Genomic DNA, 26,564 nt, shown 5'->3' with positions numbered 1-26,564 from the left:
TAAAAAAATATGCAATTGTTACAAATTATAGGATAGATTATAGGTAATGTTACCACTTTGTAAACAGAATTAATCTAGGTTTTACTCGGGCTAGCCTTTAAAAAGTGGGGTAGGTACAGGGAGACGCCATGATCGAGTGTCGATATTTCTGTGTGAATGCGTATGTATGGGGATGAGAGAAGTGTATCGGTGGAGAGGGAGGACAAAAGAGGCGAAATCTACTGTTGAGCTTGTGAATGGCAGTTCAAACCTGTCAAAAGTGTCCGCATTGCTGAGTAACAGCTATAGGGCTCCCATGGAGGGTCTGTGGTGTTGATAATGGGCGCTGGCGTTGGGTTACATGCTTGAGATGAATGAAGAACCGGGTCATTAAAGAAGGCAGTTAGCGTGGAGAATGCATGCTTCAAAACGAAACCCTTTATTTTCTTGCCGCACATAACTTCGCCAACTGCCACAATACGGAATCCTCACCAGCGCAGAGAGCAGAGTTCAAACGAATGTGCAGACAGACGTCGACGAGGTAGAAAATCTGGGGTCAGGGTTAGGGTCAGGACGCGAGCGCATGTTTCCCATGGAAGGTTTTGTCTCCAAGCGATACCCGCTGTTTGTTTTCCTGATGACCTGCCCCTGTGTCCTCGCGGGTCATCTGTCCTACAATGACTCCCGTGATGGCAATGACCTTTGCCCTCCATGGCTGCAACTGAAATAACGCATGGCCTTACTGGGGGATGCTATTTATGTGTGGTTGTTGACGATGGATCTAGCGTTAGTTGTCAAGAAAGTGTATTGGAAAATGGTTCAAGTAAAGATTTTTTTTTTTCTTGCTAAATAAAAATGCAAAGGTGATCAGCGTTCTTTTCGACGAAAAGTAGAATGTCGGATCCTCAGTATATATATAATTGCTTTGACTAACGATGCTGTTAAAAGGTGTGTGAACATCTTATAAATATAGTGAATATGTAAAGGTTTTCAGTTCTAATAAGAATCTCACACTGATGGTCAGCAACGAAAACAATGACGACAAGTCGTTGGAGCTAAATTCTGAAAGGGCGATGCACCCAAGTACGTCAAAGCATTATCTCCCTTTGACTGGACAGGCTGTGCCCCCTTCTCTTCCATCTAGCTCCTGTAATCAGCAACCCGTCTAAATGGTCAAACACCAACCAACCAACCAACCAACCAACCAACCAACCAACCAACCAACCAACCAACCAACCAACCAACCAACCAACCAACCAACCAACCAACAACAATAACAAGAAGTTGAAGTGCGTAATAAACCAAACAGCTTTATTTACAAGGAGAACTTTATCAGATCCCGCAATGTTCTCCTGTTATTACCATTTGGATTTATCTAGTATGCAGTTATGCATTTTCACACATTGGTCTGTACATGTAAATATGATGGGGTGACCTGCCCGCACGTAGTCCGTTGAGATGGTATATCAAATAAGTCAATATCCTGAAAGCAATTATTGTTCTGTTCTGTTTCAGGTTTGTTACCTTGCCGACTGTTTTGTGTGTTCATCCTCTTAATTCATCATTCCTTCTCGCAGTTTAACATTTTCTCTCATCACAAATCATCATTTTCTTGCTGGTTTTAAATTGCCAAACCCTGTGTAATATTTTAAAAACACATTTAAAACATTTTAACAGATAAACTGTGTATTGTTAAACTATAATGCACACAAAGGATGCAACTACAAAAATAAATGTCTGCTTAACTGTAAAAGCTGGACATTTGTACTTAATTCGATTCTAGCTATGCACTGCTTTAAGTATGCATAGCACTATCGTCACAAATTTTATTTTGCTTTCAGCATAATTTTTCAGACGAGGAGAAAGATGAAAGTTTCATCAGTCAATTCACAAATATGACCTCGTCGTACCTCAGTCCTAGAAAAGACTAAGATGGGGTTTCGGACTGGCTGTAATCAAACGACCACAGAAATTGAGTGAACGAAAATTGTCCAATGTCGATATTTGTACCCGAACTGTTTCAAGTCTCATTCGCAGCATCTTTTGTCCAAGTACACGACTGCTTGTTTTTGGGGTGAGGGTGGATCAACGTGGGGCAGAAAGAGAAAAGATCCAGAGCAACACCATCGCCATCTCTTGCCCTACTCCTCCCAACGTTAACCCCGGACATAAAGTTTCTTTGGTGCATTCATGCATGGGAATGTTCGTTTTTGCTTTTCCTTTTTCGAAAAAACAAAAATACAAACATAAAAAACAAAACAGTCTTGTTCAGTCATCTTCTCGGCTTATTAATATTAAAGCTGTCTGTAGAATTTGGTGTTCGTAAGTCAAGGTTCCTGTACACATGTCTTGGTGTTGTTTAGTATTGATACTGGTTCACTGTAGTCAGGGTTCACATTTAACGGTTATCGTGGCATGTTGAGGCTTTCCCTGCTGGAGCCAAGGCTGTCACGACTCCACGTCTCCACGTCCTCCAGGTGTCGCTGACGGTACTGCCCCTCACTCCTATAGTTCATAGTCGTCAGATCCAGCGAGAAGATGCTAGCCGCCATTTCAGCCTCCTGGTCGTCGTCGCAGTCCAGCTTCCGGTTTCGCCTGGTCCAGGCCAGCACCAGAATGAGGCAGAGGAAGATGATCAGCATGAAGACGGGAGGAAGGAGCAGTTTGAGGTAGAAAGGCACACCGTGGCCTGGCGGAGCGTGCTCGATGGGCACGGCCAGCTCCAGCGCCCTCGACACCGTCACGACATTGGAGAGGTCGCCGCTGTTGTCGCTGTCGTCGGTTGCCCGCACCCCCATGAAGATCGTTTCGTTATCGCGCAGCTGCCGGAGGGAGACAACCATGCTTTCCCGCTGGCCCGCTGGCTGTGGGTTCGACAGGTTCCACAGTAGTTGGTCGTCTACATCCGTCCACACAGATTCATTCGCGTTAGAGGCGAGCAGCTGGTCAAATTTACTGGACAGGTGGATCGTGTACCTGGATGCTGTAGACAGAAATGGAAATGGTTTACTTTTCTGTATCGGCAGACAATAACATAGCAACTCGGCTTATCATTGTAGCAAAGGGAATCTATTTATTGTTTGTGAATAAACTTCTAGAGGTTCTTATAATAAATTTTGGGATTTTCGACTAAGGGTTTGTGATAGAGAGATTGGGTTTGTAAAGTGTTTGAAATGGTCTATTCCATTTTTCTCTTTTTGCTTTGTTATACTTTTTAGGTCCCGGGCGATTGAAGTAAATATAATAATATCCTCCTCACTACACTTCCACATTGCAATATCAATTAAGATACTTTTTCATTATGTAGTATACAAACTCTGGTTTCCATTTCAAAATTTCTTCGCATTAAAATCTGATTATTCTAATTCTCTTTTAAGAACTGGAAGTCAAGCGCATTGTTAGAGCAGTATATTCTTTACTTGATCCTGAAAATATTTTGGGTTGTGGACCTAGCTGAAACTGAGCATCGCAATTTTAGAGTGCTGAAATATCCTGTTCTTGACTCATGTTCAACACGTGTTCTTTAGTCACCTCAAACACCAAGATGGCGCTCACTGACGCCATGAACCATCAGAAAATGTCATGCTGCAACTGATACCTTTCCCACGGTCCATGTCGTCGCCCACTGCGGTCCACTCCAGGACGGCCTTGCCCTCACCCGGGTCAAACAAACTGATGTGGAGGTCAGTGATGCGAGACGGTGCTATGTTATCTGGAATTTCACTGAAAGTCTCCGGGAAACCTGTCACCCGGAACTCGCCCGCTGCCGTCACTCGCTGAAAGCGCTCCAAGTTCCTAGTCTGCAGCTCTGACCTCTGACCTAAACATCAGACCAGTGGGACACAGTCAGTCGCGTGGTTAATTTATTCGGTCTAACCAACAAGCAAAAATGTAAACACCGCAAAAAAAAAAAAAAAAAAAAAAAAAAGAGGGGGCGGCTAAAAGCTATCTGGGGAAGAAAAGAGCTACCGCAAAGGGTAAATCATAGCGGGTACGATAGTCACCACTATTCTTAGTGCATGGAGAAGGCTAATGGTATCAGGAGGATAACACCAGGGTAAATACCCGATACCAGGTGCCTCGGTAGCGCAGTAGGTAGCGCGTCAGTCTCATAGTCTAAAAATCCGAGCCATCTGAAGGTCGTGAGTTCGATCCTCACCCGGGGCATTGTTTTGCATTTTGTTCAAGCAGAGAGAGTATAGATAAAGTATCTCCTGTCAGAGTAGAGGGATGAAGTTCCAAGCTATCTTTCGCTGAAAAATCTCACAGGATTGCATGATCTCAAAATCAGTCCGGAATCAGTCACGACAAGGTTTTAAGAAAAGCAAACGGCGAGTGAGGAAATCACGGGAACTGTAAGGGGAAGTAATTTATGACAATGACAAACAAGCGACAAAGGGTTACTTCCCATTAAATACAGCACACGCACACAAAGTTTTCCGAACGATGAAGCCAGCGTGATCGTTGGGCTGATATATAACTGGGGAAAAACAGCAATAATAATAATAATTAGTTGTACGAATATGCCCCAAATAAAATAAGTATTATGCCAGGTACGGGGATGAACTTATGAGGGTAGTTTAGGACAGAGGAGAGAAAGGTGAGCTCCACTATCCACATGACGCCGTATACACGATAATTCCCTTCAGTCACATCCTCCAGGTTATGCAACCCCTTCAGTGTTTATTAGCTCACAAGACGATGTCTCAAACAAAAGAACATTGCTTATTGTTTACATACTTCTCACAAGACTCCTCAGCATTTGAACATGGAGGTGGTTGTGTTGTGGCGGTGTCTCGCGTTGTATATTACTACGATTATTCAAATGAGGCGAGGTCTGCCGAAAACACAAAGCTGTGTACCTGATGATGTCACTTCCAGGGCCTGACTCCACGGCCCGCTTCCGCCAACAACAACTTTTGTCTCCCCCTGCAAGCCCGTAGCTTTGATCTTGATGTTGTAGCGGCCGTCTCCCATCATGTCTCGCGCCATGACGTAGGCAGAGTACACGCCGTCGTTTTTGATTACGTCAGAACCTGCAGGAGGCATGCACGGAAAACACTGACATCATATTTGGACAGACATAAATAAACATTTTCAGGCCTAACTTTTGTTTATGACTTTCTCGATTTTTTTATTTGTTTACATAATAAATATCTGAGTGTTGCTAACACTCACCGATCCCGTTGTCACGCAGTGGAATCTGAAGCGACACAGACTGCGGTCGCTCGACGATGGCCACCACCTCTGCTCCCAGAACCGGAGCACTTCCGCGCGCCACCTCAGCATACACGCCCAGCTTCTGCGTCGGGTCGAAGATGATGCTCGTCTCTTCCGGCAGCCATGAGGTCACGTGCACTACGTCACTTCCGAGATCGCGCGGCTTGGATTGCACGCTCACCAAAACGTTTGACTGAGGCTCGTTGGTACTGATGTTGTACACCCACGTGCCAGACTAAAAATAAATAAATTCTCGCGTAATATACAAAAGACATACACGTGCTCGAACACGACCTAAAATAAATAATATAATAATAAATAATTTGCCAAACTTGTATACTTCAAGGGGATGGGAAACAATTTGATGAGCTCACCTCGATTAGACCGGACAAGTGAATTTTCAAAACACCAGAAAACTCGTCCATTTGATAGTGCTCGGGGTGCGTGTCACGTGCTATCTCTACGTCATTGGGCCCGGCGATGGAGACGTTGACCGGGTGGCTGTAGCTGACCATGAGTGACGTGTCCCGCCCCACAGAGGAGTCCACGTAGAATTCGCCGCTTAGGGAGGAACCGCCGAACACTGTTCCAGCCTCAGTCAGAAGCTGTTGAACAAATCACTTGGTGTGTACAATGGTTGTTTGTTACTTGTGAGATACATCTGTAATCACAAACTGAAATATCTAACAGACAAATAAGTCAATTAAACAGGATGAACAATTCTACACTGATGCTTTTCGCAAAAAAAAGAAATAAGAACATGTACATCTGGTTAAAAGTCTGTTAGCCTATGCCTCCATTGTGTACAGCCCTGACAATTCTTATATTAGTATTTTTTTTCCTCATTCTTTCTCTCCTTGACTTCAATAGTGTGTCCTTTCTTTAAGGTCACTGATTTTTTGTCCTTGTGCATAAGAAAGCGTTCTTCGCCCATATTTAAAACAAATGAACTTTGTAAGATATTCGGACCGGGATTTAAATATCAAACACGATCTGGGAAGCCCTTAAACTTTCTTACAGGAAGCGTTCTTCGCCAAAATTTAAAACTTTGTAAGAACTTTGTAAATGAACTTTGTAAGATATTCAGACCGGGATTTAAAAGTCAAACACCATCTGGGAAGCCCTTAAACTTTCTTACAGGAAGAGCGACTTCCGGTTTACGAATGGATCCCTCAGACACGACAGTGGCGGCAAGGCCATCAATGAAGGCCGTGGAATCCTTGCGGCCGCTGTAAAAGAAGGTCTTGCCGCCGGTGTCTTTGGACAGCTGGGCGATGGACTGCTCGGCACGCTGGCCATAGGCAAGGGAGTGAACCACCACACCCTTGGCCTGCAGCTCGTGGTGGAAGTCGGCCAGGAATGGCCGCTCGTTCTCCTTGCCGTCCGTAATGAGAATGATGGTGCCTCCAGCCTTGGAGTCTTCGTGCGAGTCCAAGAGCTGGAAAATAAATAAATACATATGCACCTCATCACCCTCCCTTAGGTTGAACTCATCATCATCATCAATCATCAATCATCATCATCATAGTAGTGCTCGAGTGTGTTAAAAATGCAGCTGGAAGTTAGACAATAGTTTCCAACCTCTCACTTTCAATATTGCCCATCATGCACTCAACTGTTTCGCACCTGTAAACCTTTCTCAAGGCCGGCTCCAATGCTGGTTTTGCCGTCTGCTTGTCGGGGCAATGATTTGATGAGCGTCTGTCGATCAGCCTCGGAGTTGATCTGCACCAGCGGAGACAAGATGGTGGCGTTAGTGTTAAACTGTACAATGCCCAGCCGGCTTCCGGTCTCAATACAGCTCAGGATGTAATTGCTTGCTGCTCGCATCATAACGCTCAGCGAAGACCCCTGTAGTCAAAAGCAGAAAAAAAAGATAAATAGAAGTCGAAAACAGCACTTGAGAAAGTAAACAGGTGAACAAACAAACTTGTTGACTTTTCCTGGAGTGATTGATTATGTTTCTCAGACTCTGTATGCATGACAAATTTTCCCTGTGGGGGTATGCTGAGTTCATGTGTCGTGTTAACACACGGTGTACTATATTATGTTTGCATACTTAGGTTCAGACGTTTTACACATGATGATAGTGATTTTGGAGTACCTTTAAATGGGCCAAGGAAATATCCTACACCTCGACTGAAATCGTCCACAGCCAGAGACAATTTATTCAAGGACATTATGCACACAAATTTAGAAAAGCATTGTGGAAATGCTGAGACGCACGAAAACTTTTTGGTATAAAAACACCAGCAACAACTGCCAGAGGTACGTTTATGTACATATATATGGGAGAGTGGATAATTGCTATAGAGGGAGATAACAGTACTGTAGCTTGTAAGCACTGGGACACCTTTTAGATGATCCACAATTTTTCAATAAATTGTTTTCGCATAATTTGTTTGTTTATGAATCTTTTCTTGTTGTACTTTAATATAAGATAAATTTATTGATAGTTAAATGTTCTATAAATATTAATCAACATGTTCCATCTTATCGGAAAGCTAGAACTAGGCTCCACCTTACCGTCATACTTCCAGAGGTGTCGAGGACCAGGGCGCGCTTCCGTGGCTGGACCTGGACGTACCGGAACTTCGGGGTCGTGTCGGTGTCCTCTGGCAGCGGGTGAGAAGCTGCTGGAGCCGATTTCAACAAATTGATGGACATTTGTAACCGTGGGGTGCAATCGCGAATCTAAATATAGTAAATCCTTAGAAAATAACTCATTGATATTCAGGCTTGTGGCGGCATTAATTCTTATTCTAATCTGTTTCAGTTTGAATGTGGGCTAAGTTGGTCATAGTTCTCATGGACACACTTTTACACGTGCAATGCATATATTATGATTGGTGAAATTGAAGCAATCAGAAAGTTCTCAATAAAATCAGGAAAACCAGAAACTAAATCCGTTATTTTAGTTATTAATTTTAGGTCAGTTATTTCAAGGATTTTTGTTTTTGTAACTGTCATTTTTGTTAAAATATCTAAAGCTTGGCATGGCGATCAGTGCTTCATCAGCTATCCTGACACCACTGCAAGCTGTACCAGTTCCTGTTTTCTCCATCAAAGTGTACGATATATTTGTTAACAAAGTTACATAACAGTGAAAATATTTATTTTAAATCATAGGAAGACATAAAAGACGTCGATGACGACAACGACGACGATGATAATGATGATGATGAGGAGAAGAAGGAGGAGCGAAGATGAAGATGTATCATCATCAAAACGAATTTTTCAATCTCTTATCGCCGTCTTTATTATCATCATGGTCGTCATCATCATTGTTATCGCCATCGCCGCCGCTTTCATCGTTTTTGTCAAAAGAAGAAGCAATGTTTAGTCTATTGCGCACCTTTTCTGAAATCTGAGTGTTTTCGCATGACCTCCCATGCGCTTCTGTAGGCACACAGACGGTTTTGCCTGTTAGGCGCCAGGTAATTATGACGTAGTGGTTGTGGGGACAGGACGGGGTCATCACAAAACTCCACGATCTGAAATAAAGCCAATATCACTCGCATAAGTGTTGCCAGCTGCATGTGATTTCAAAATCGTACAGTAACTATCCGCAAAGATTAATATCACGTATCCTTCAAAAACAGCATAATTCCACCAAGAATGGTCTAGGTGCAGTAGTTAAATGAACATCCTTCAGCAATGAACATCCTTCTCTTCATGTTTTATAATAATTATGCTCATCATCTACAGAGGTATATAACCACTGGAGTAAACTGTTTGCAAGACAGAATTATATGATTATCAGCCCACGCTGTAGGTCTGTGCCTGTTACAAAGTACAGGAGCCTGGAATATTTCTCATCCATAACGAACCCCTGGGTGACCTTGCTTCTGCCCCTGCTACTGAACATGACAGAGAACTTTAGAGTTGACAGAAGTTCAACAACTGGGCATCCACATACTCTCGCTCATACTCTCATGCTCTCGAGGTATTACATAAACACCCTCTTATACTCACACTCTCGAGGTACTGCATGAACATCAGGGAGCTGACGGCTTTGTTCGACTTCATTCGAGGGAAGAACCGACAGGCACCTTCTGGCTTCCCTGTGAAATAGTCGAAAGAACACTGCTTGCTGGTAAACTGGTTCAGAATCGATCCTTCGACTTCTGTTGTGCATCTAGAAAACAGAAGGCAGAGACAACTTAGATTTTTGTGCAAGTGTTATCCACTTTCTTCTTGTCACGCTTTGATATCAGAAGCTCTTTTGAATGATCAGCAACCCATAAAAAGGCATTTATCAAACAAATATGTTTAATTTTTCATGCCCTTGTGTAGTTTGTCATCAAGAATACAAGAAAGGAACAAATATATTTATGTTAATGATGGTATAAAGACAACGAGGATTAGAAAAGAACGTAGTCAAAGGCACACGGCAAGAAACAAATGCATGTTCAAATTTGATGAGAAATTTCTCTTCTTTGTACGCTGAACATTTCTTCTTAAGTACTGCAATAAGCAATTAACAGCTGCATAATCTTGCCAATCATATCTTGTTGAAGACATCATGGCGTTAAACCTGGGATACATAGATTCTTCACTTCCTTTATCTTTCATTTTCAAAAAAGTGGACTGAAGATGAAAAGGCTTTCTGAGAACATATCCTTTTATTATTTCACAATGCGTATTTCTCTCTTTCTTATTTTTGTTTGCCCTTGCTCCTAACAAAATATTTTATGCTTTGTTTACCCTTGTAGTGCATGACAGCTGTAAATGTGTTACTATGTTTGGCATTCACCTCGCGGGCTCCCAACATTTCCGGCCATAAACTATGTCACGACAACGACCATTTTTCTTGTCGCAGAACTGTGTGGTACTGACTTACATATGCGTGTTTGTGTGTGTTTGTGAGAGGAAGAAATAAATTATGGTTTCTTCTCACAGTGCCTAGCCCAACACACGGCCGACAGACACACGCGCGCTTCTCTTTCTCTCTCTCATACACTGAAGATCCTAATTATTATAGAGGCATTTCTTTTCTTAATATGGGCAGGAAATTATGTACTTTTATTCTAAATAATCACCTTTCCGAGTGGACCGAAGAAACAAATGTTATTGAAGAAATCAATCCACAATCACATGTTCATACTGTTTGTACTACCACGACATCTCTTACGAAAAAAAATATATATATAGTCTATAGATTTTCAAAAGGCATTTGACTCTGTTTCTCGATATAAGCTATGACAAGTGATGGGGAGAAAGAGTATTCACATGAAAAATTATCGTGCCTTAATCAGTACACAATTGTAAAGGCACGTATGTTCTATGTACGAACATGCAGGCCTCTCTGATTTCTGTTTTTACTCAATAGCTTAAAACAAGAAAATATAAACAATCCTCTCCTATTTTCATTATTTATCAATGAACTGGCACAAGATATTATCCAGAGTGGTAAAAATGGTGTACTTCACCCCAATCTTGTCTAAATGTTCATTTTATTATTTGCTGAGGATGTAGTGTTACTATTTTGTGACACTGGTATTGGCTTTCAAAATCAGTTAAATGTTCTATCCAAAACTACTGAAGCACTAAACCTCACAGTAAACCTATAAAAGTCAAATATCGTTATATTTTGAAACAGAGGTCATGTGGCTGGCAGAAAAAAGATCTGTACTTAAAGTAGTGAACTCATAAATATCTTGGTCTATTCTTTACGAGTATAATGTCTTTTCAGGCGCCTTCAATGATCTGTCAAAAAAGAAAGCTAAGCAAGGTGTCGTTCAAATCTTTAAAAATACTTTTGGAAAACTGGGGGCTGCAAAAAAAATAAATAAATAAATAAAAAATAAACAACTGTTCGCTATAAAGATGAATTATAGGAAAAGGAAGCCGAGAGGTTTGTAATTAATGTAATTTAGTTTTAATGTATGGATAATGTAAGTATTCCCTTCATTCTAATGCATGTGGGGAGAAAGTTTATAAGGGTGAAGGGATAGAGGAAAAACTTTGGGCAAATTTATATTTGTATGAACATATATTTATATTTAAATCTGTAGTTGGATGTACAGAGAGAGAGAGTGTGTTGTGTGTAGTGTATGAGAAAGCGTGTGCTGAGTGTTCATGTGAAGTAATATTGTGCTAGTGGATGTGTTGTATGGGAAGGAACATTGTATGTAATGTATAATTGTGTTGTATGCGTGTACATTAATTCTACCAGTGTTTTGTATGTAGTAAATAAGAAAGTGTGTCGTAAGAAAATAATAAAGTCTTTTTGTGTATAAAGTCTGTTGTGTGTAGTGTATGAAATACTGCTTGCCTCGAGGAAGTTTATAATAAGTATGATAAAGTGTATCATGACAAAAAAGTTGTGTGTGATGTATGAGAAAATGTGTTGCATCAGTTGTATGAAAAAGCCTGGGGAAGGGTGTATTAGAATGTGTGTTGCACCTAAAGCAAGAATGAGAATGAATTCTGGTCTCCATGAGCTGGTGATACTGTCCGAGTGTGTTGAAGCTTGTACCTGTGTGTGTGGTGTATGTTCGCGCACGTGTGAGTCTAAATGCACACGTGTGTTGTGGAGACCAGAGGCATATTACAAATGACCACCCAGTCAAAACAGTGTGCATGAGCCGACCACACCATCAACACACACCTGCGACAAGGCTTTGCTTTGCCCGGACATTTGAAGAAGACAAATAGCAATTTAAAAAAGTGAGTCTCCAAACAGACGGTTATAAAAGAAGCAAGGCTCAGGTGTTCCTGACTGATGAGAAGGCTCAGGCTGCAAAGGCCTGGTGTGACTTGCAGTTTTAGACAAAATAGCAGACATGCTAAGGAACATTTTGCAAGCACATAGGCCGGACATGACACATCAAACATTACACTATGACACTGCAGGCACGCACACACACATACGTATGGTAACATTTTGGAAGCATAGAGTTCTGTGTACAACATGACATTTGCAAGTGGGTGGCCTACGGGTCACGTGACACATCGCAATAATGCAGATGTATGTATGATGGGAAGCTTTGCAAGCATACAGATGTATTTAAACCACGAAACTCCACAAGCATACATTACAGGCGCAAAGATCTCTGCAACACCATCTGTTGTAACATGAGACTTTGCAAGGACAGGCAACTTGACACTTTGCAAACACAAATATCTTAAGTACAGAAAAACACGTTTCTATTGAAAGTCTACCATCAACATGACACTTTGCAAGCACACACACAGAAAGATAGTTTGCAAGCATACATATGTCCAAACAACATGACACTGTGCAACACTGCATATCAACACTTGCACAGTTCTCACAGGCGCAGTCGCTTGAAGGTGGTGTGGCTGCCAGCCTGTAATCACACTCAGCCATAACTAAGGCCGTGTGTCTGTTGTGACAATGATGAAGTAGGCGTGACGAAGTGGAAGCAAGAAAGGTCGTCGGCAAGTGATATTGGTGGCGGTTAAAATTAACACGTCGGTGGCCAGAAGGGTGATGGCGGAGCGGATGAGGTCACTTGACTGGAGTCAAGATGCGGGATTTAAAAGTTAGTTTACCTTTCAACCCTTCAGGGAATTAGAATATCAAGTCGTGACACACGAAAGAAAGGAAAATCCTAACAAAAACAACACACCACGTTCGCATAGTCACACACGGACATCCTTCACTCGCATCCATTCTTCATGCTAATGTAATCACCATGCTCTCTTTTTCCTTTTCTCATCCTTGTCCTCACTCTCACCCAGTATAAATTACCCACTTTAACCCACCCACTCTAAGTAACCCGTTACAACCATTAGCAGGAAGAATGTGTACAGAACAAACAACACTGCAATCTGTTAAGAACTAGGATGAACTTGTATGCACATCAACATCCCGTACCTCTCTTTTCAGTATCCTCTTTACCCATAATGCTACATGGATAGAATACGCTTAGGTAAAGCTATAGAAACTGTTGCAATGATTTTACAGCATCTGTAATGAGGGACATCATCGTCGTCATGATCATCGTAGATGCTATGCTACTGTGCAAGTGACAGGTGGGAGGAGCGTTATTGTAATTTCAATCTACATTACTGTGCCTTGTTGTTGAGAAGTTATTACTTCAATACTAATTTTAACTGAGGCATGTCATCGTTATGTTGTTTACCCTGTGGACAAGATTGTCATCAATCATCATAATATCAACAAACATGACTGTCATCACACAAGAATGATGGTGAAGACACAGTTAACCAGAACAGAATAGAATGAAAATATTTTTGAAACTTCAGATTCACATTTAATTATAACAAATATTTAGAATGAATATAATAAATTAATATACATAAATTGGATGTATAACTGTAAGAAAATTGTGAGAAGAAATAAGGCCCTACCGTGTCGGCTCCCACACTCCATTGTAGCGGTAGAACTCGGCGTCCTGTGCATCAATGGGGTATTCGTCAAACAGTCCCCACCGCAGGTGAGCCCACTCGTGCACCAGAGTTTTTTCTGCAGTTAGGATAATAGTTGACATCAGTCAAAGTGATGTAGTCAGAGTGCTTTATGTATGTATTCACACGCTTTCACAAAGATTTCACTCTGAAGTTTGACTGAAACATGATTGTCTGGATCGAATGTGTAGAGAGAGAAGTGTGTTGTGTACAGTGTATTACAATGTGCAGAGAGAGAAGTGTGTTATGTACATCATCAACAGTTACACAATACTCACGAGGCTGACCCCACTTGTGAATGACGTCATCATCTAACAGGTAAGATGGCGTCAGGTGGATGTAGAGTCCAGGCTGACCGCATTCTGCGTACTGCTTGACGTAAGGGGCGTCGCCATATGCCGGGTTTGCATGGTCAATTATAATCTGTTCAGAAAAGTAAGTAGATGTTTAGAGACAAATATTTGTTAAAACCAATGATGACATTGATGCTTAAAAGCACTTTTCCCAACATTCCTTGAGCACTGATGCAGCAAGGCGCGCTGGCATCAATTCACCGAAAGACAAATTTTCTCGAATTTTTGTGAAAAATAAATTTATCACTGTATATCCTTTTTGTGCCTTGGCTTTTTATGAAACATTTTTTAATCCATTTACAAATATAGATATATAGGAACTCGTTTTTTATTGGTCGTGAAACACTTTGTTTTAAAGATTCGACTTTTTTCTTTTAAACCCTTCTTGTCCTAGATAAGAAGAATATTTCAGTGAAGGAAATGTAATTACTATCACAAAAAATCCACACATGCAAACAAAATAAAAACTTCATAATAACTAACAATCCGTAACAAGTTAAATGTACCCATACCCGATTAACATCATTAGTTCCTTTGCTCTGAAGGACTAGTGGGCTGCAAAAGGGCAAAGTGGTTTTTTATTTTAACGGCTGTGTAAAACTCCGTGAAAAGATTTTCGTAAAGCAGGGAGGAATATCTATCTCCCTGCCGTTCTCGAGATGCGAACCTTTAAACATCACCATACACGTGAAGAGGTAAAATATCATGACACAGATATGCCTCATAAAGTAAATATACAATCTTGACGTCAGTGTTGACCTCTTTTTTGAGCATGCTGATGTTTCAATGCATGTATCTCAAGAACGGAAGCGTCTTAATCATTACCCAATCGTCAGAAAAAGAAATTTGCATCTCATTAGTTTTATGACTTTAATTGTTCCACTAGGGTGTTAACCTTTACACTCTGACCTGTGCTCGATCAAGCTGAATGTCGAGTGCGTTCTCGTAGTAATGAAGCGCCTTCCACGTCTCTGGAATGACAATGATAAACTCTCGGAAATACAGCTGGTTTCTTGTTGCACGGAAAAGCACTTTGGATGTGTCGGTAAGGTAGGTCTGAAACAGAAATGATTTATTACTCTAATTAAACCCTTTCCCCCTTGTATAAAAAGTAGCAGCACGATTTGTTTGAGTTAAGTTTACAACGCTTCTAAGACATTCTGTCTTGTCCACGTTAATAATAATAACAACAACACCAACAGCAACAACAATGACGCCCATTTCTCCCCCTGAGTTGAGGAAGGGGTTTTTGGATTTTTTTAAAAATCATGATATGCACACACGCGGCGCACACCCACACATATCCAATCACCTTTCCACCCATATACTCACCTACCCACCTACCCATCCGTCCCCCACACCTACACACCTACTTTAGCCCGTTATAACTAATCAACTGCACATTTTATACGGTATAATAATAACAACAACAACAATAATAATAATAATGGAATCGTCTTGTGGGATGAAAGAACAATGGGTGGTCAGAGGTCAAATTTCATCATAGCAAAGCCTTCATCTTTGCCTAACTTGCATTCGCACCCCGACCCCCGAGGTTCTGTGCTTGTAATTTTTCATATAAAAAAAGAGAATGTAATTTTAAAACTTGTGTAGAGCTTTTGAGGCTTTAGCTCAGTCTGTGGTGTTTCACAAATAATTATTGATGATATTTTGTGTGCTGATGCTCCAAGAACTGGTGGTTCCATCATCACCATCGTCGTCTCTGTCATTGTTGGAGATGTGATTGGCATCGAAGATATGACATATCATGTACTCCGAATGCTTGCTTAAAATCATTATTCTTGTTTGCTTTAGAACTCTGACCTATATACTTGTTAACTATCAAGTATTCTTTTTCAAACACTGCACAACTTTATGAACCGTAAGGACACATAAACATATGTATAAAGCAGTCTACCCAGATTAGGGTCGTAAGCAAACTGTTTCATTGTCGCCACCAAAGCTGACTATCCACCGACCACAAACAGAACTTTTATACAGACAATAAATCACCTTCAAAATTTCACATAGCTTTTCGTTGAATCTGTGCAGACGACAGTTTCCTTACACATCCCAGACAATGGGTACTTGTGTGCAAGTAGTCGCAGTCTCTGTAGCCGAGCTATTTGTCTCACCTTGTCGTCAGGGCAACCACGATTTTGTGTGTGTGTGAGAGAGTGTGTGTGTATTAAGGAAAGCCAAAAGTCACATGCAGTTGTTTTAAAGCATCAATCATGTCACCATGTTTATGACCTTGGTGTAAGAAAGGGTTGGCGAATGAATTCGTTTTCCTTTTAGAATATTCTATACCTGTGTGTGTGTGAGTGAGAGAGAGAGAGAGAGAAAGAGAAGTTTCAAATGGATATCCCCCCAAAAATGTTCTGCATCATAATTCAAGTTTATTCTTCCCCTTTTCATATATATATATACACACACAGAGCAGACATTCGAAACTCCTTCCTTAATCCAAGGTGTATCCAGACAACATGTTTGTGTACAAGCTAAACTTTCTGATAATATTCCAAAACTTGTCCCGGTAATCCTTTGATCTAAGCCGAGGCCTAAAGATGGACAGGTCAATGGGTCAAGGCCAGAGGCAGTGCGACCCACGTGCCGTCTAGTCGTTAACAAATTATTCATTAGACTTTTGCTAGAGTGGTGGACAGACTGGAGACAAAATATTGTATCGGGCCTGGCTTCAGGAACATTCGTGTCTGCTTTCCTTACATAAAAATGTCTTCACATCACATTGAGGACAGGCTGTGTAGGAAAAGAGACTTGCACGAAGAGTTTCTTTCTTTCCATCGGAACAAGCACGTGTTTTCTAGTTTTTGAATACTACTCATTGAGAATCATTTGCTTGTTACTACATATGAAATCACGAGTTTGTTTAGATGGAAAGAAATGAAGGAAGGGAAAATCAAACAAAAGAGGAAAGAAAGAAATGTTAGCTTCTGTGAAAAAAATAAAAACAAAGAAAACAAATCAAACAGACAAAAGACGAAGCAAAGAAAGACTTCAAAAGAAAGAAGAAACAAGCAAGTAATGAAGAAAAAAAACTTGACAATGATGAGTGACTTGTTAAGCATTACATTGTTATACATTCACCTCACCTCCAGTCGGCGCAGCATGGCCTCCTCCTGTTTGAGGTAAGGGTTAATGGCCACAACTATCCCCTCGAATCCGTTGTCCACCAGCTTCACCTTGGCGTCAATCAGTCCACACAGCACCATCAGTTTGACCATTATTATAAAGGCTTTCATCTTGGTCACCCTCCACAGTTTCTTACCGTTGTGATAGCAATTGTCCCTTCTCATGTTTGACATATGTACTCAGCCCTGGCTGTTCTCTGTGGAACAACCTTTTGTGTCACCCAACCTCTCCTGTGGAATGACTAACGATACTAGTTTGAAATTCATTCAAGGTGATCATCGAGCGGGTGAGCGAAAGAGTTCCAACAGCAGATACACTATCCCAAATATTTTCTTTCCTTAACTCTTTCTGTGTCGGAAGCTAAGCAGCCAACCTAGCTGTTCTTACATTTATGTGTCTTTTGATGGAAGAACAAAATAATTGTAAATGCCACATTGCATAACATTCTTCACAATCAGCTGAAATTTGTTATCATAGTGGACTGAATAAGGTTCCTTGCCTACAAACTTGAAGATGGCGACGATTTTACTACTGACAAAAGTTTCCAGATTGAATGGATGTTCTTCATTTCACAGTCATCACACAAACAGAACTCATAGGACGACCTATTTCTCACCCAACACTGAAACTGTCCTCCAGAATTTCGCCAAACCGTCCACGCATGTAACTGTATTCGGGTGACTTCAACAAACAAACTTAAAATCCTAGGTGAGCGTCACGAATGTGCCAGTGGAAGCTTAAGAGGCAGGCGGGTGTGACGAGATGTCACGTACCTGTTTTCACTCGAGAGTTTAGGGCTGCCGGAGAAACGGACGCACAGGAATTTTTATGGATGGGAGGAGATGTGTGAGGGAGAATTGCTTGTGTCACACTGAATTCACCAGAGAGAGAGAGAGAATCCAAACGACAGTTGGAGTGTCGGGAAGTGGGAGGAAAGAGTGGTGGGGAGGAGCAAGAAGAGGAATTGTTAAACTAGAGGCACTACGGACAACTCAGGTGTGACTTGAAGGACGTTGTCACGACTGTCGGTGTAGGTGAGCACAGGGACGAAACTGTGGCAAACGTCACGCGAGCAGATTTACTGATTAGCTGTGTATGTGTGTGGAGGAGGTGGGGTGGTGGGGATGAGACAAGGCTGGATGGGGATATCAAGGCTGTTGCATAGTCTATGACAGCTAACTGTCACACGCCCAAAATGCATCCTCTCTCGCCCTTCCCTTCTTGCCTGACTTCACTTGCCCCCTGTCCCCAGACAGACGTGTCCTCCATGCCCCGCACCCTCTCCTCACTAAGACTTTGTTGTGGGTTTTTACCCCTCTGCCTTAATTGCTATGTTGTCAGCATAAAAGACAAACCATACATATGTAAATTATGATGAACACAAGAGGGACAGCTATCGGTCTCTGCGTGCGAATAATGTGCTCCTATTTAGCTGGAACTGGTGGACTGGAGCAAGAAAGAACTATTATTAGAAGAAAGTAAGAGATGAAGTGAGGTTAAGATGAGAAGGAATGTTATTTTCAGTCCCTACTTCTTTGACATAAATGACGATCACATTCTTGCCTCCTTAGTATCTTTTTTGAGAGGGCAGCTGCCCCTTTCTCTCTCTCTCTGGCACCTACACCACTAGAAATGATGGCAACTGAAGGAATGTGCACAATATAAGGAGTTTCACTATGTTTAAGATGATTGGGATTTATTTTTCAGAACATAAAACCCTGGTCAAAATGTGAATGTAAATACAAAATTAGACTGCGTTTTCTGTAATTAAACGTGCAAAGATTTGTTCCTGAAACCATGCACTGATCGATGCTGCCTACATTATTTTTGTGACAGCAGTTTTTAAGGGATCGTTGATTGATCGTTTCTTCCGACTATCATCACCAGACTGAAATATCCCAGTATGATAGTCAAAGAAGAATCTCAAAGCTCAATCTTTTAATCATCTTTGGGTTTGTTGCATCTCATTATGTACTAATGCAACAAAAAAAAAGAAAAAATCTTAGATTGAAAGGGCGTTTCATTCCTGGCACGCAAGACAACACCACCCAATGACACCTTTTATGCCTGCAAGTTATAAATGGCTTGTGTGCCATACATTAAGCAGTTGGCACTTCATCAGGAAACACTGTCTGGAGACTGCTGCTGCATTAGTCTTGAACAATAAACGCTTTTTTCACAGCCCATGTTTTAATTGTTTTAAATATCACAAAGAAAGCAACTCTTAAATATTTTTCACATCTTATTATAGAATGACGATTTTTTTTTTTTTACAAACGCAATGGTTTAAACAATTTGCATTAACTTCCAAGCAAAACGTTGACAATGGTTTTGTAACATCTCTTCGATGCTGCATACTAATTTTATTAACTTTTTGTTACATATTTATAATGATTTCATGCTTTCATATGGGGAAAAAATACGACTGCAGCTCAATGAGGAATGAAGGAATTAATGTGCAAGGTTTTCTTTCTAGAAAAAAAAAGGTAATAAAATTTTTATTATAATTTTGAAAATTCAAATCATGCATAAAGATTGGTATCTGTTAACACATGCTAACTTTTATAATCCTCTAGACGTGGGTTATTTAATTATAGTTTAATTTTGAATGCTGTAAATTTTGATTGTTCTTTAATAAATATTGAAGCAATGGGATCTGGAATAGCAATACCGTAGGCTTGCTATCAAGCACCAACTGTACAACTACCTCTGGTGACCATCCTCTTGTACAAATGCCAGACATGGCTTACTGATACAGAAAAAACCTGGCATTGTTCTTCATGTCATTTCTGAAACAGAATCAGTAAATGTGTTTGGTGCAAGGCCACTATCTAGTGGATAGAGGAATGAACTGGCAGGCAAGCATGAAGGAATGGACTGACTGGATCTGACTTGCTTATCGCCACTGATGAGCAGCTCTCTGGGAAAAGTCTCATACCATGTGTTCATTCAGCACTTCCACCTCTCCTCTTCTATAGAGCCGGCAGAGCGGCATTGGACAACCAGTGCAGGTGAAAGAAATGAATGCTGAATAAAGATGGTGTCAGCTGTCATTGCAATACATGTTTTAAAAATGTGTCTTCTTGTGTTTTAACATGTCTAATGGTTTATGTTTTGCTCATCATTACCACAATCAACACCACCTTCCTAATTCTCTCTCTTTATCTCTATATCTCTTTCTCTCACACATACACATGCTTACTCATACATCATTGCCACAATCAAAACCACCTTCATAATTCTCTCTCTACACACACACACACTCTCTCACTAACCTTATTACCACAACCAATACCACCTTCCTGATTCTCTTTCTCACACACTCACACACATACACTCTCACTTAACACAACTCATTAAAAATATCAAGTGTATTTCATATGTTATAATGATCTTGAAGTGACTTATACAATGACAGAACAAGAGGAATAAAGTCCATGGGTATTTATGACAAGACAGTCTGTGCTCTGCAATAATTTACTAAATATTTCAAAATAATAACTGGAATAAAATTCCTTGTAATACTTCAAAATATCCCCATACCACCACTTACAAAAATTACCTTTAATAGAAATAAATACATTCCATAAATAAAACAATACTGTTCTAAGAAAATGAAGGCAGAAATCCACAGATTGTGGGGAAATATTTTACTTGCCTTAGAAAATATTTCACGGTAAAGTGTGTGCTGTGCACTTAAAGGTGGCCATGAATTGGAACTGGCACTCAAATGGTAAAATGAGTGAAACAGGACATCTGAACATTATGACCAGCAAAAAGAACCAAAAACACTCTTAAGTTTTTCTTCAACATTTGCTTCTCCATACAGATAATGCATGGTGGTGAAGCACTGCACTGAAAACTTGAAGGGTATCTGTGGTATCCTTATTAAACCTTGCTCTTGTCCACTTCTGTGTTAAGGGAACAGTTACGGTACATACCACATTTACCTAGGTGCTGAAATGAAGATTAAAAAATGTTTCTTAAGTAAACAAGCATTTTCCTTTAAGGCAAATAAGACAATTTAAATTACTTGAAACAGTCATCTAATTATCATGTCATAAAATACACCTTTCTTTGCTCCAAATATATGAAAGAAAAAAGATTACTAAATGATAATCTCCTGATCTCTTCATTGCTTTCTTAGCATGATGTAAAGCAAGGGTGCCCAACCTATCGTCTGTGAAAGTGCCTCATCCAGCCCAATCATTTTAAGCATTTTTAACGTCAAGATTCTGGCAAAACCGCCATGTTCTGGCCCATGAGATTTAATATCATGTACAGTGCGACCCTCGGGTGAGAAAAGGTTGGGCACCACTTATGTAGAGCATGATGATGTGCTGTTGAGAAGGAATAAGACCAGCCAATATATGGTGAACATGGAATCTTATTCTATATTGTGATACATCCTGTTTCTCACAACCATTATTAAAGCTTAACTCCTAACCAGGACATGAGAAATGTGAGGCACGCATCTCATGCCATCTACATTAATGACTAGGATTTGCCTTAGAGTCTATATTAAATGGTGGACATAGCTCGCCTGAACACTTGATGCTAAACATGCCACACAGTTACATAACTGCTTGCCATCTTCACATAACATTCATCCTTCCTTTAGCTTTGCATTCACTCTGAGAAGCTTAGTGCTTAAATCATCTGTCTGCATCGTTTTCCATCAAGATTATCATACCTCCTCCACCCAGCTGCCCAGTACACATCACTGGCTTCTCATTAGGACATTAGAGTACAAGGTAGCCTCCCTTTATTTTCAGTGCCTGCAATGTGAGTCTCCCTTCCTGTTTGATGCCTATATCTATCTTATAGCCTATTCATTTATTCGTATTCACTATCATTTAATCTCCAACATCACTTCTCACATGCTGAGATCTCAGGACACCTTTTTGTTTGAAAAACTAATTTTCACCATTTCTGCTTCTCGGAAGGGATCTTATGATGTATTTGAGCACACAATATGGAATTCTCTGCCAATGCACAGGAAAGTTCACAAACACCTTAAAGCTCGCCTTTTCCAAAAGCACTTAGCAGATGGATTCTCTTTTATTTCTGTGTTGTGTGTGGTGAGTTCTATTCAATAGCTAGAACCTTGCAGAATTATTCTATTCCCACAAGTGCACTCATTCCTAAACATACACACACAACATACACGTAGACACACATATAACATACACATTGTATTCATTAGCAGCCTAGAAGTAAACTGAGCTAGATAAAGATAAATGAACAATATGAAGATAAAAAAATGAGACAAAGGTATGCATACCATAGAGAATTTCTGTGACTTGGCATGGAACTGTGTTGGCATGGTGTGGACTGAGGGAGCTCTTGCTCCATAGTTGGAATTTGATGTGCGATACATAGGATGTTGATTTTTTCCACCATATCCTTGAAACCATTCTGTTACATACACATATATACATACAAGCTACTTTATGACCATAGTGCTCAAGGAAAACTCATTTGAGAGTCACCACACTTTCACATACATTCAGAATTAAAACAGTGTATTATGTGAAAAAATATAAAGATATTTATTATAAATTTATATAAAACTGTGTAAAACGCTACTAAATAAAATTAAAATAATTGGCTGAAAAAAGTTAGAATATAGTAATAAATGTATATGATCTTCCTTGTATTTTTCTTAGTCATCAGTTACTGTATTATGAAAATTTAAATGTTGTTTCATTACAGAAAATAACCCTAACCATATTTTGCAAAGTTACAGTTATTAATAACAATTTTCAACACATAATTCAAGGTTACCAGTTTATCAGGAATTGTAAGATCACAACAGAAAATGCTGCACTACTATATATCTACTATCTATCTTAATTTATTAATTAAACCCTCAAACAAGGGAACAATATCAACAAACAATAACTGCAATAAAAGACAATGCTTTTATAGTTAATCTGTTGTGAAACTTCATATTGATAAAATGGACTAAACATTATTTTCCACCTTAAAGTAAAGTGTGCCATGTACGTGTACGTGTGTGCATGCATGTGTGCATGCCCTCTGACACCACTGCTAAATTACCCAAACAGTTTCTGATCCATATCAAATTTGACAGGAAGTTTTTATTTTGTGTGTCTATATGGTTCAGTCATTTATGTTTGGATGGTGTACATTGCCTGGGAGCATGTTTATTTTCTCGATTCTAAGGATCCTTAGTAGCTTCAAAGGAAAGGAAACAAAAACTACTACCTAGAGTCTCTACGAGGCAGGCCAATTGGACAATATGGTAATTGAGATAGTATCAATGAAAGCGAGAAAGGGAAAAATAGAGGGGGAGGTAGGGAGTGAGTCATGGCTAGATTTTCCCTCCCTCTCCCCAAAGAAGTTCTGATAGCAGATGTGTAGCATAGTTTTTCCTCCTTAGGATGAATTTAAGGCTAGGTGTAAAATGCAGTCAGGAGTCATGCAGGCACAGCACCACACTCTTTATCTCCCCTTCAGTCTAAATATTGAAGGGACCTCTTGTCTCCCATTCATTGCCCAAAATGAGCGGTCTCCTTTTTCAGGAAAGTGACATCAAGAGTGTAGGAAGAGCAATAGTATAAATGTTTCACTGCTTTGCTATACTTATGCCACTCACTTCAGTTACTTAGCGGATGGGTAATTCTTTTTTGAAAAAGACATTAAAATAAAGTTTTATTGTTTTAGACAATAACAACAGAGAACTTAAACAGTATTTTGTGTTAAAAAATGTCGTTCATGAATGCATAGGAAAACACTTGATGGGATTTGCAGTTGCTGGTTTGTGAAATGAATGAAATATCTATGTTCATATTAAGCCTCATGATGTAGACAAACAGTTTGTGCTGAGAGATCTCTGGACCTTGTGATATATATATATACAACCTTACACATTTGTGTGTGTGTGAGTGCAATAATACACATGCATGTGGATCTTCAGATTTATCTGATTCAAATATTACATTTATTATTTATTTCACACTTGATCATCATAGAAATTCACAAAAAGATCCAAAGCAAAAATATCCTGTAGTTGCAGGATACATAAATAAGAAATTCACTTATTTCCCTACAATTCAGTAAAACTAAAATATATATATTTTATGTTAGGACAAGCAGAAACAATCTATGAATCACCAAACTCCCATGCAAACAAACCCACATTGCTAAAAATCTGCAGAACAGAAGAGGTGACAATGTAAATGGGTCTTCAGTCAACCATGCATGCTGTTTAGAATGCTCACTCAAAAATTCATTGAGTACACATTGAGCACATGACTCCACCTGAGCCAGAAGGTGCCTTATATGGCTTATAGTCAAGTGGTCCAGTAAATGTGACCACGGGGTTTCCTCTGTTACGATCCTCCACATACCATCGGGAACCACTGGTGTCTGTTTGGGCTAAAAGTACAATGCAGGGTTTTTTTCTTTTTTTTTTTTGGAAGTAGGCATAATGTCACCATAAGGTTCACAGTGGTATAAATGTCATAAAACAGAACAAGGTAAATTTTGTCTGCTTGTGACTTGTCTAAGTCTACATTGCAGAGTATATTAACTCACAGAAAAGACGTGCTTCAGCACAAATATTTAAAATACAAGCAAGATTAAGTGTAAAAAGTCATCTCTTAAATCTGTCCTAGTAGGAACAATTGTGAAAATTATTACAGCCACTGACCAGAGGACGGTCAAAGTACTGTTTTAAAATGTGTCATCTATAAAGCATACTTATTTAGATGGTTCTTTTTCAGAGAACTTAAAGAATTTATACAAACTATGTTAATTATTAGGGAAAATATTAAAAACATAAACAATAAAATCATATAGCATTGATATTTATTCCCTGCAACTCTTAAACGATGGCATGAAATCAAACAGCTGCTTCACTTTCTCCCATGAAGGTTTTTTAACACCAATATACATGCAAACAGATATAAAAAGCAGGAGTAAATAAATGTAAAGCATGGGTTGTTATTCTGATAATCTTACTTGACACTAATTAAAATAAAACTAGTAAATATTATCAAGAAGTGGATCAAGCTATATTTCTCAAGAACGGTGCTTTGCACCTAATTATCAAAACAGAAGTAAATGGGATTCTACTTAATGATAATAAAGAATCAAATAAACTAATGTATTTTTGAAATAATATTTTTAAAAATATTTTTGAAATGTACGTGTGTCCTATGTATTTTGAAAGCTTACTGGAATAAAATATTGAAATAGAATCCAGCTAAATGGAAAAACATTATCATCAACAACAGCTCATAAACAACATTATTAATTATTTTATATTGGTTGTTATTATAGATCTGATCAAGCCAAATATGCAGGCAAAATTGCATTTGAGAGTCGAAGAAGCAAATGCATGATACCTACCTGGATTGTCAAATCGTGTAGGTAAATTTTCTGAAGTATGATAATATTCATGGGTCTTTGCTCCTTTGGATACTGTTCCAGGAAGGCAGTCACTTGAGCAGGCCTTCACAATAGGGAAAAAAGGATGCCTGAGTAGTGAAGTTCAATTTTATTGTTCATATATATTTGGTAAAGATTATCTGGTAAACTGATTTTATGAAAGTTCCGCACTTTCTACAGTTGGTTCATCATTATAGAAAATAAAGTCATAGGCTGATAAAACTTTCAGACAATTTTCTTTCAACATGGGGAAGATTCATGATATCCTTCTTAGATCCGTCCTGAATTAACTATATATATATAGTGTTGTCCCCCTTCCCCCGATTAAGAACTATATTGCACAAACATAAAGTACAACACACTGGCGTGTAGACCAGGGGCGAAAGGGTAGAAGCCGATCCCTCAAAAAAGTCACTAAGGAGGCACGAATTAATAATGTATACGAGAGTCGTTGACTGTCAGCACGATCGAGTTTTCTTCCCAAAGCCGATCGAGGATCTTCTTACGCCACTGCAACTCATCGTATCTAACTGCTTCTGTAATCTTCAGCACTTTTATTTTATAGTTTTATTTGCATTATCTTATAGTTCTACAAGATGATAACTTATAGACTTCAGTGAGTACATTTATTATACTATTTCTTACACATTATAATGATATGTATACTAAGTCATTAAACTAGCTGTGCAATTGTCGGGAGGGGCGGTCGAAAAGAAAAACTCTATACGTTTAAACCAGAATCTAAGACAGATCATTCAAGAAATACAAACTCATTGTTGTTGTATTACTTAATGCGTTTTAAAATCTGATAATGCCAGTTAGTTTACCTGCTCCATCGCGGCTGGAATCTACCTCTGAAAGCGTAAAAGGGAAGTGTACTGTAACCATAGAGACCAAGTCTCATGTTTAGCGAAACAAACTTTCGATAGATATAAAATACCATTTTATAGCTGACAGTAAAAACAAAATAAAATGCTCACAGATTTAAATTAACTTTAAATTTAAATGCATCGTTAAACAGAATTTCACCTCTCAAGAGTG

The 26,564-nt window shown here is 39.6% G+C and overlaps 2 protein-coding genes, 1 long non-coding RNA gene and 1 other non-coding gene across 6 annotated transcripts; 2 read left to right on the top strand and 2 right to left on the bottom strand.

The window, feature by feature from the left end:
- Positions 1-1,269: 1,269 nt before the first annotated feature.
- LOC112571768 (calcium-activated chloride channel regulator 1-like) lies at positions 1,270-18,424 on the bottom strand. Of its 2 annotated transcripts, none has more exons than XM_025251046.1 (14): positions 17,066-18,424; positions 14,862-15,008; positions 13,878-14,022; positions 13,543-13,657; positions 9,175-9,337; positions 8,555-8,693; positions 7,726-7,835; positions 6,826-7,050; positions 6,338-6,637; positions 5,574-5,804; positions 5,158-5,434; positions 4,842-5,015; positions 3,578-3,799; positions 1,270-2,962 (listed from the first exon to the last, which is right to left on the bottom strand). In XM_025251046.1, exons 1-14 carry the CDS (start codon positions 17,276-17,278, stop codon positions 2,385-2,387), a joined length of 3,039 nt encoding a protein of 1,012 aa, XP_025106831.1. In that variant the 5' UTR covers positions 17,279-18,424; the 3' UTR covers positions 1,270-2,384. The 2 variants fall into 2 exon arrangements, with proteins under 2 accessions (XP_025106831.1, XP_025106832.1); XM_025251047.1 differs by having other exon boundaries at positions 7,726-7,832; positions 17,066-18,423.
- On the top strand, positions 4,057-4,146 carry Trnam-cau. Its single transcript is given in 2 exon segments — positions 4,057-4,093; positions 4,111-4,146. It is a non-coding gene; the product is annotated as a tRNA-Met (tRNA).
- Positions 14,866-20,813, top strand: LOC112571772. The gene is made up of 2 exons (XR_003100880.1): positions 14,866-15,002; positions 19,904-20,813. It is a non-coding gene; the product is annotated as an uncharacterized LOC112571772 (long non-coding RNA).
- LOC112571771 (UPF0691 protein C9orf116 homolog) lies at positions 20,476-26,431 on the bottom strand. 2 transcript variants are annotated; one of them, XM_025251049.1, is made up of 5 exons: positions 26,351-26,431; positions 25,485-25,587; positions 24,393-24,509; positions 22,390-22,523; positions 20,476-21,062 (listed from the first exon to the last, which is right to left on the bottom strand). In XM_025251049.1, the coding sequence occupies exons 1-5, from the start codon at positions 26,357-26,359 to the stop codon at positions 20,994-20,996; spliced, it is 432 nt and encodes a 143-aa protein (XP_025106834.1). In that variant the 5' UTR covers positions 26,360-26,431; the 3' UTR covers positions 20,476-20,993. The 2 variants fall into 2 exon arrangements, with proteins under 2 accessions (XP_025106834.1, XP_025106835.1); XM_025251050.1 differs by lacking the exon at positions 24,393-24,509 and having other exon boundaries at positions 26,351-26,425.
- Positions 26,432-26,564: the final 133 nt, after the last annotated feature.

The sequence above is a fragment of the Pomacea canaliculata genome, linkage group LG9, assembly GCF_003073045.1.
Source record: "Pomacea canaliculata isolate SZHN2017 linkage group LG9, ASM307304v1, whole genome shotgun sequence".
Lineage (NCBI taxonomy): Eukaryota > Metazoa > Mollusca > Gastropoda > Architaenioglossa > Ampullariidae > Pomacea > Pomacea canaliculata.
The sequence above is the reverse complement of the archived record's forward strand: the minus strand, read 5'-3'. Positions and strand labels throughout refer to the sequence as shown.